The 9,550-nt window shown below is 38.2% G+C and overlaps 1 protein-coding gene across 1 annotated transcript; it reads right to left on the bottom strand.

The window, feature by feature from the left end:
* Positions 1 to 3,044: 3,044 nt before the first annotated feature.
* Positions 3,045 to 8,351, bottom strand: LOC137036208 (SLAM family member 5-like). Its single transcript, XM_067410243.1, has 4 exons — positions 8,024 to 8,351; positions 3,870 to 4,145; positions 3,586 to 3,815; positions 3,045 to 3,110 (listed from the first exon to the last, which is right to left on the bottom strand). Exons 1-4 carry the CDS (start codon positions 8,316 to 8,318, stop codon positions 3,045 to 3,047), a joined length of 867 nt encoding a protein of 288 aa, XP_067266344.1. The 5' UTR covers positions 8,319 to 8,351.
* Positions 8,352 to 9,550: the final 1,199 nt, after the last annotated feature.

Here is a 9,550-nt window from a genome sequence, read left to right as displayed (position 1 = left end):
AATCATTTTTGGGTCAAATAAGTTTGACTGTGACATAAATGATGTGTTAGGTTCATGGACAACAAATGTGCAGCCCCACATAAGAAATTTGGGTGTAATTTTTGACTCTGCTTTAACGTTTGATCGTCAAATTAAAAGTGTGGTGAAAAGTTGCTTCTTTCAGTTGAGGACTATTGCAAAAATGAAATCCTTTCTGTCTGCTGCTGACCTTGAGATAGTGATACATGCATTTATCTCCTCCCGTTTGGATTACTGTAATGCACTTTATTTGGGAGTAAGTCAAACTCTTATTTCAAAATTGCAATTGGTCCAGAATGCAGCTGCGAGACTCCTTACTAATACAAAGAAAAGGGAGCATATTACTCCAGTTTTGGAAAAGCTGCATTGGCTTCCAGTTAAATATCGGATTCAGTACAAGATGTTACTGTACGTTTTTAAAGCTGTCCATGAGTTGGCCCCAGAATATATTTCGGACCTGATTCATATGAACTCTGGTAGATCTCAAAGATCATTTAATTGCTTACTGCTCTCAGTCCCGAAAACACGTCTGAAAACCAAAGGGGATCGTGCATTTTCGGTTGCCGGCCCTAGACTCTGGAATACCCTTCCACCTGACATCAGATCTGCACCCTCAGTTGATGTTTTTAAATCTCGCGTGAAAACGTACCTGTTTTCTATGGCTTTTAACTGCTGACTTTTGGATGATGTATATTGTTTTTGTTTTTTTTGTTTGTTTTTGTTGCTGTACAGTCCTTTGGTCTACTTTGTAGTGAAAAGGGCTCTATAAATAAAGTAGACTTGAGACTTGAGACAACTTTAAAATGTTAAAATGTAAATGTCAAAACTTAATGACTATCTAATCAAATTATGTGTTACAGTGCCAATAAAAAGAACAAATCGAATACATTTCTAATAAATTTTTCTGTCACTGTATGATGAGAATACAGTTTAAATATGCAACTTCGCTGGATAATGAATGCATAACAGCAAACAAATATATGTTAATGTTAGCCTAACTATCGTGACATTAAAGAGTTGGTGTTTTTGTCACATTGTTTATTGTTCAGCATCCTCTCAGCCTCGACGGCAAACATACTGCTGTTCTCCACTAATGCAGCATCTAGTCAACAAACTAATTACTTTATAAAGATATGAAAACATGTACTGTAGTGTGTGTCTAACAAACCGTTTTGTTGTCTGTTTTAAATCCTTTTTTGAAGTGTCCCGTACAGCCTTGCGTCACGTGTCAAAACAAACTCTACAAGGCATCAGTGATAATTTTTATTTCGCCTCTAGAGGTCGCTCTCGTACTGTATAATGATGGCACACTCTTCTCAGCCACTCCAGCAACGGACACAACCTGGAAAATGAAATCAACCGTGGTTGTGTGAGCACTTGTGTTCTTCTGACTTTATTTTGTAGTAAGTAACAAAAATGCTTTGGGAAAATGTTTTGTAGTAAATGTATACATTTTATTTAGGAAATGTAGTGGAGTAAAAGTAAAAGTTGACAGAAATATAAAGACTCAAGTAAAGTACAGATTCTCCCAAAAATACTTACTTTGTTACATTACACCACTGGTCCTGTAGAGCCACAGTCCTGCAGAGTTTAGCTCCAACCCTAATCAAACACACCTGAACAAGCTAATCATGGGTTGAAGGGTCACTATAAAGCTACAGACAAGTGAGTTTTTATCAGGGTTGGAGTTGAATTCTGCAGGACTGTGGCTCTCCAGGACCGGAGTTCACCATGCCTGATCTAACACAATTTTAGCTCATTAATTCACACTCTGAACTTTGAGCTCAAGTGGGCCTTAACTTTCAGTAGATCAATGACATCATTTTAAAACAGAAATAAACTGACCCATAACATTTTAAAAGGTCTTAAAGCAACAGTTTCATCTTGTCATGAGATCTGCTCTCTTCTGTAACTTCAGTCTTCAGGTCCTTTGTTGTTCATTTCTTACCAAATGTCTCAATTGTTTCTCCTCTCAGACTGATTTCAGAGTTTTTTTATGGAGCAGGAACAGATTGAGGAATTCTCTGATGTGAAAATATGATTAATATTCAACCTCTATGGATTCTAGTGTTCCACATAAACACCACATAAGCGAGATTCTGCCTTATCAAATCACACACACAAAAAAAAAAAAATGAAGTTGTGTAGTAATTTGAGAGACTATATGCAGTCTAGCAGAGGCTTGTATACTGTTGATTGACACTCAACATTAATTGGGAGTTCATGGGAGTATTGCTTTCATAAAAATAGCCCAACCACTGAAAGGGTTCATGCTGAGGCCAGAAAATAAGAGAAAAACAGAAGTTTAAAAGCCTTAAAACAGAATTTGGCTTAAGCTGGAACCCTGGCACAGCAAAATCCCCAGAATTAAATCAACTCTGCTCACTATGTCAAGTTAATGACATAATTAAGTAATTAATTATGTGATAATTGAGCATTAGTGATGAACACCTGCTGTTAACAAGGAGAATCACTGAAGGAAAGAGAAACACAATAGCAACAACTGATCTGTTGTGTTTACATATTTATTTCACTGTGTTCTCAAAGTATATTATCATATGTCCCACACATGTATTTTCTCAGGTTAAAGGAGAAGCTACAGGAAGATGTTTATTATTGTGGAGAGAAAAACAAATAAGAAACTCAATTAGCTTAATAATAATGTAAATGTATAAATAATGGTTTGATAATGTAAAGCTTTGTATGGGGCACACTGTTGAAATGGTTAAAATACACGAAAAGTTAGTATTCCTCCAGGGGGCGCTCGACATAATAAATTAAATAAAGCATGGAGAAACTCTTGAACCTCAGAGAGAGTAAACTTTATTGATATAGGCAATAAATCCTTTTATACTAAGTAATCCAGTTTGAGCAAAGCAATATTTATCAGTACCACAAACTTATGAAAAATCACTTAAAGGAAATATAAATGACAAAACACCTACAATTATATTTGGCACAGTAATAGAGCATAAGCTAGATTCAGTTATAGTGATCATCAATACATGATTTTGGAGGAAACAGAATCACAGAGAGTTTGATCTTTGTTCTGCAGTGAAACACGTGTAAATATCCTCCGTCACGTCTGATTCCTGTTAGACAAACACAAATGAATAAAAGTATTCATATTAAATATATGCCAGAGGTTTGTGGCAAATTCATCAGGAAGATTGATAATGAATTGAACCTGAGCATCACATGGAGAATTATGGGATAGAATCTGTGAATATTATGGGACATGAGTCACTGAATGACTGTTTGTGGTTGTGCGAAATGGAGAGAAATAGTTTAAGGACTTTTATTATGAAATTTTAGAACACAAGAGCAACTTTAATAACAGTGACCATAAATAATATCAAGCCACATGACTGACTGTTGAAACCACAAAACATGTTCCAACCATAATATACAGCACACTGCCAAATATGTGCAATGAGTTGTAGTATGCAGTATGCAATCATACACATTTTAAACTCTAATATACCTTTGCAATTTGCTATGGAGTTACTTTGAACTGTACATGACACTTACACATTGTTTTTACAGACGTGAGAGCTGTAGATTCACTTGACCTGCATCTCTGCGTTTTCTGCAGATACACAACGTCCCAACTACAGCCACAATCAGCAGAGATCCAGCGGCAGCAGCAGAAAACAGCACCATTTTCAGAGATGCTGAGACTGGAGGACGTGAAGGAGGAAGTGCAGTAAGATATAAAGTGGGATGTAATGGAGTCTGTGGGTCTGTAACAGCTAAAGACAGACTGTCATTAGTGTGAGTGAATATGTCAGTCTGAACTACAACAAAATACAGAGATCAGCTCAGTGATGAATGTCAGTGTGTTGACGAACCTGGACAAGGTTGACAAAGCTCAATGATGTCCAGGTATTTCACATGGTTGCTGATAGGATTGTTCAGCCCACAGCTGTAGGTGTTTTTATCCGGATATTCCACCTCCAGAGGAAGAGAGAGACTAATGCTGAGATCAGACGCACTGATGCTGGACAATAACGTGTTTCCTTTGTACCAGGAGAGAGTCACATGACTCACATTCACAGCTGAACACACCATTGAACATGATGATGATGAAGAACAGTCTCTGCTGATGACAGGAAAAGGCAGACGAGCTGAAAACAACATAAATGAACAGTAAGTAGCAGTAATTAAGAGTCTGTTTCATCAGTCAATGTTTGAATGTTTTGAGTCACTGAGTGTTTAAAGGGATATACAGGTGCTGGTCATATAATTAGAATATCATCAAAAAGTTGATTTATTTCACTAATTCCATTCAAAAAGTGAAACTTGTATATTATATTTATTCATTACACACCGACTGATATATTTCAAATGTTTATTTCTTTTAATTTTGATGATTATAACTGACAACTAAGGAAAATACCAAATTCAGTACTTCAGAAAATTAGAATATTGTGAAAAGGTTCAATATTGAAGACACCTGGTGCCACACTCTAATCAGCAATTAACTCAAAACACCTGCAAAGGCCTTTAAATGGTCTCAGTCTAGTTCTGTAGGCTACACAATCATGGGGAAGACTGCTGACTTGACAGTTGTCCAAAAGACGACCATTGACACCTTGCTCAAGGAGGGCAAGACACAAAAGGTCATTGCAAAAGAGGCTGGCTGTTCACAGAGCTCTGTGTCCAAGCACATTAATAGAGAGGCGAAGGGAAGGAAAAGATGCGGTAGAAAAAAGTCTACAAGCAATAGAGATAACCGCACCCTGGAGACGATTGTGAAACAAAACCCATTCAAAAATGTGGGGGCGATTCACAAAGAGTGGACTGCAGCTGGAGTCAGTGCTTCAAGAACCACTACGCACAGACGTATGCAAGACATGGGTTACATTCCTTGTGTCAAGCCACTCTTGAACAACAGACAGCATCAGAAGCGTCTAAAGACAAAAAGGACTGGACTGCTGCTGAGTGGTCCAAAGTTATGTTCTCTGATGAAAGTAAATTTTGCATTTCCTTTGGAAATCAGGATCCCAGAGTCTGGAGGAAGAGAGGAGAGGCACACAATCCACGTTGCTTGAGGTCCAGTGTAAAGTTTCCACAGTCAGTGATTGTTTGGGGTGTCATGTCATCTGCTGGTGTTGGTCCACTGTGTTTTCTGAGGTCCAAGGTCAACGCAGCCGTATACCAGGAAGTTTTAGAGCACTTCATGCTTCCTGCTGCTGACCAACTTTATGGAGATGCAGATTTCATTTTCCAACAGGACTTGGCACCTGCACACAGTGTCAAAGCTACCAGTACCTTGGTTTAGGGACCATGGTGTCCCTGTTCTTAATTGGCCAGCAAACTCGGCTGACCTTAACCCCATAGAAAATCTATGGGGTATTGTGAAGAGGAAGATGCGATATGCCAGACCCAACAATGCAGAAGAGCTGAAGGCCACTATCAGAGCAACCTGGGCTCTCATATCACCTGAGCAGTGCCACAGACTGATCGACTCCATGCCACGCCGCATCGCTGCAGTAATTCAGGCAAAAGGAGCCCCAACTAAGCATTGAGTGCTGTACATGTTCATACTTTCCATGTTCATACTTTTCAGTTGGCCAAGATTTCTAAAAATCCTTTCTTTGGATTGGTTTTAAGTAATACTCTAATTTTCTGAGATACTGAATATGGGATTTTGCTTAGTTGTCAGTTATAATCATAAAAATTAAAAGAAAAACATTTGAAATATATCAGTCTGTGTGTAATGAATGAATATAATATACAAGTTTCACTTTTTGAATGGAATTAGTGAAATAAATCAACTTTTTGATTATATTCTAATTATATGACCAGCACCTGTATAATGAAAATATGACTTTTTCCAAAAACACTTGAACGTCTTCAGGATTACTAAAACTACATGAAGGAAGGTGAGTTGGGTCAGAGCAAAACTCTCAAGAACGACCGTACCTGAGCTTGTGATATGTCTCAGCTATGTAAACATTATCACTGCTCTGTTATAATAGTAAACATATGAGTCTCCATAAACTCTTGGCATCTGAGCCACTAATGATGTAGTGGTGTAATTTCATTTATGAAGGGAATGTGTCCAGATAAATTCATATACCAGCATGTGTCATTTTACACCAGACTGCTTTGCACACATCAGAAGCAAAAGACACCTAAGACTTATATTACATCTTGTAAAAAGGGCCATCATAGGTCACCTTTAATACTGATCTTAATTCATTTGTCAAGATGTAGAACAGATTCATATTTAATAACATTACACTGTCAGGGAGGAGAATGTCTTAAAAATGAAAACACTTTTACTTCAGTTGAGAATCTTGTAGTGAAACTAAAGCCGCTGCTGTTTGAGCTTCAGTGATTTTATTAGGACTGTGGAAAATAACTGTAATTGTTAATTTTAGTGATTGTCATTTGTTTTGACTTCCTGTGAAACTGATTGTAATGTTTTGTCTGTAGTTCCCCACTAGATGGTGCTATGTCAACCCAGACTAATTTCCCGGTTGTAATGCTTTCACCTGTGTTGAATTGCTTCTAATGAGAAACCCTATTTAAGACCTCACTTTTTTTTTTTTGTTCTTGTTCAGTCCTGATGTTGGCCTATTCGTTGTCATTCCTAAGGATTTTCAGGTTTGAGATTTTTTCTGCCTGCTGTTTTGTTCTTGGATTACATGTTTTTTGTGGATTGTCGACTCCTTGATTTTCTTACTGGACTGATGTTTAAGAAGATCTTTTCTGTTTGGAAAATCCCTTTCGGATAACCTCTCAAGGCGAGTTGTTTGTGTTACCCGCTCAGATCCATCTAAAGTGCTGCCTAAGACTGTGCTAATGTTCTGTATTCCCTTTTTGACAAGGCAAGACTCAGATTCTTGGGGACTCGTTGTCTCTTATTCCTCTGCATTTAGGTTCAATCTCCTCCTGTGGTTGAGTGGTCAGCATCAAAGACACACACACACACACACACACACACACACACACACACACACACACACACACACACACACACACACACACACACACACACACACACACACACACACACACACACACACACACACACACACACACACACACACACACACACACACACACACACACACACACACACAAGAGACCCGAGTTCGATCCCCAGTGGAATCATAACAGATTTAGGGTTTATCAAAGTGTACTTGGGTAAAAATATGGTTTGGAAAATGGATTTTTACTTTCTCATTGAAGAGACCTATTATGCCCCTTTCACAAGATGTAATATAAGTCTCTGGTGTCTCCAGAATGTGTCTGTGAAGTTTCAGCTCAAAATCCCCCACAGATCATTTATTATAGCTTGTCAAATTTGCCCCTATTTGGGTGTGAGCAAAAACACGCCGTTTTTGTGTGTGTCCCTTTAAATGCAAATGAGCTCCACTTTCCAGAAGAGGGCGGAGCTTTAACAGCTCAACAACAACAAAGCTGGAGAATCTCACGCAGCCAAAATGACAAAAGTGTTCAGCCTTACATTGTTCAAACCGGAGTCGACACTGATGGAGAGACTCAGGAAGAAGTTACAACTTTTAGACGTTTCTGAATGGTTAGTGGATAAATTGATGTAGTTGCTGTGGAGTTGATCAACTCATCCACTAGCATGTGCCGTCATGTTCATCTTTTGTGTTGAATTGACCCTCGTTTGTGAAGCAGTCCGGCGTAAAATGACGGCATGTCAACAACACTCTACTACAACAACTCTTCCTCTTCTCTAAAGCAGCCCAACATGGCCCCGCCCCCTTTGTTGTGTTCTCGGGGGCGGGGTTTATGTAAATTTTAGGGTTCGTGATGTCACCAACACAGGACGAAGGTCATTATAGTCTTTAAACAGCAATTTCTGTAAAAGAAAATATCTCCCTTTGCATTTAACATTGAGCATCGTAGCTTTGCAGATGATGTTTATGCGCAAACAGGTATTTTTCTAACAAATTACATTGTGTGTAGGCTTTTTTTTATGCTTTTTCTTTGAGCAGCACAAATGACTGTAATTGTGACTCACCATAAACAGTAACACTGAATCTGTTTTTAGTCTCTGAGATGTTGCTGTTGATGGTCAGTTCATAAAGTCCAGAGTCTGTGGTTCTGATGTTTGTGATGGTCAGAGATCCAGTCTGATGATCCACCTCTAGTCTGTCTTTTAATTTCCCATCAGGATCATGAAGTACCCTTTTGGATCCTGTTGATTTGGTGATTCTAGCCAAGAAAGACTTGTCAGTTCCAAACGTCCACAATATCTGATCATCTGTCTGCATTTCAGTAACACCAGTGTTTAGAGTGATTGAATCTCCCTCCATCACTGACACTGATTTCACTTCATCTGAATCACCAAACACACATAAAGAACAAACAGAACAAGAAAAAAACACTTTTACTTCAGAATCACATCACAATTGAAACTGTTGATTGAGCTTCAGTGTTTTATATAAAGGACACAAAAAACTGAATTTGAAAAAGGAACTGAAATCATAAAAGCAAACTGAAAACTCACCAAACAGATGCCAGAAACACAAGAAGAACCAAAATCTGTGAAACATCTTCAAAACTGCTTCAGTAATAAAGTGACAGATCTGCTAATGTGAGGCTGCTCATGTGAAACTCTACTGTCCTTCAAAATAACTGCACATCTATAGCATTAATGCATGTGAACATCCAGCTCTTTTCTTGCTCATTTCACAACATGTTAACCTGACCACTTTGAGGTCCAGTAGGCCACAGCTTCCTGTTCTGTTCAGTGTTGTGTTCAGTTTCTTAAACCAACATCTTGTTTGGCTCTGCTCTCTCTTCTAACTGTCTTCAGGTCATTTCTTGTTCATTTCTGATCAAATGTCTCAATTGTTTCTCCTATTAGACTGATTTCAGAGTTTCTTTAATGGCTTTATGGAGCAGGAACAGATCGCCTGCTGTAAGAGTGTGTAGAAAAGTCTTCTCTGATATTTTTATATTTTTAATATTTAAACTGCTACAGATTACTGCTATAATCACAAAAACAGAGTAAGACTGTGCATCAATTTGTCACACGTCTTAGACGAGCTGCTAAAGACTATCTTTGTCTACACAGAAGTCACAATCAGTTATGAGATGTCGTTTTGAGCAAATTCTTGGATGTGAGGCGGACAAATAAAGCATATTTGGGGACGAGCTTCTTCAAGGTACTAATGGCTCTATTGTGTTCAGTAATCTTGATCTGAAATGGGTTTCCATCAATTGAAACTCACAGCACAGTCCAGACGAATCACAACATTTGCTGTACATAATGATACACATCGACACGAGAAAGTGTTATTGATCAGTGAGCAAAATCAACATGAAGTCACATCAGCACTCGCAGGTATTGGAGAATATCTGTGATGATATTATTATACTTGCTCCAAACCAAGAGACACTTGATCAGAGTCTACATGCGGTCTAGCGAAGGATTAATACTCAATACAATACAAACAACAGGAGAGTCTATATTAGTTGTTGTTGATTATCACAGACATTATTTTTAGTATGAGATACTCGCGAGATACACAACTTGAAGACC

Source organism: Chanodichthys erythropterus, chromosome 14 (assembly GCF_024489055.1).
Source record: "Chanodichthys erythropterus isolate Z2021 chromosome 14, ASM2448905v1, whole genome shotgun sequence".
In the NCBI taxonomy this organism is placed as follows: Eukaryota; Metazoa; Chordata; class Actinopteri; order Cypriniformes; family Xenocyprididae; genus Chanodichthys; species Chanodichthys erythropterus.
The sequence above is the reverse complement of the archived record's forward strand: the minus strand, read 5'-3'. Positions and strand labels throughout refer to the sequence as shown.

Bases quoted from the DNA above. Each gene is read 5' to 3' on its own strand.
- LOC137036208 (XM_067410243.1), bottom strand. From the start codon at position 8,318: ATGGAGGGAGATTCAATCACTCTAAACACTGGTGTTACTGAAATGCAG. The intron at 4,146-8,023 runs GTGAGTCACAAT...TGTTGTTTTCAG, and splicing joins ATTCAGTGTTACTGTTTATG to CTCGTCTGCCTTTTCCTGTC. The intron at 3,816-3,869 runs GTTCGTCAACAC...ATTTTGTTGTAG, and splicing joins GCTTTGTCAACCTTGTCCAG to TTCAGACTGACATATTCACT.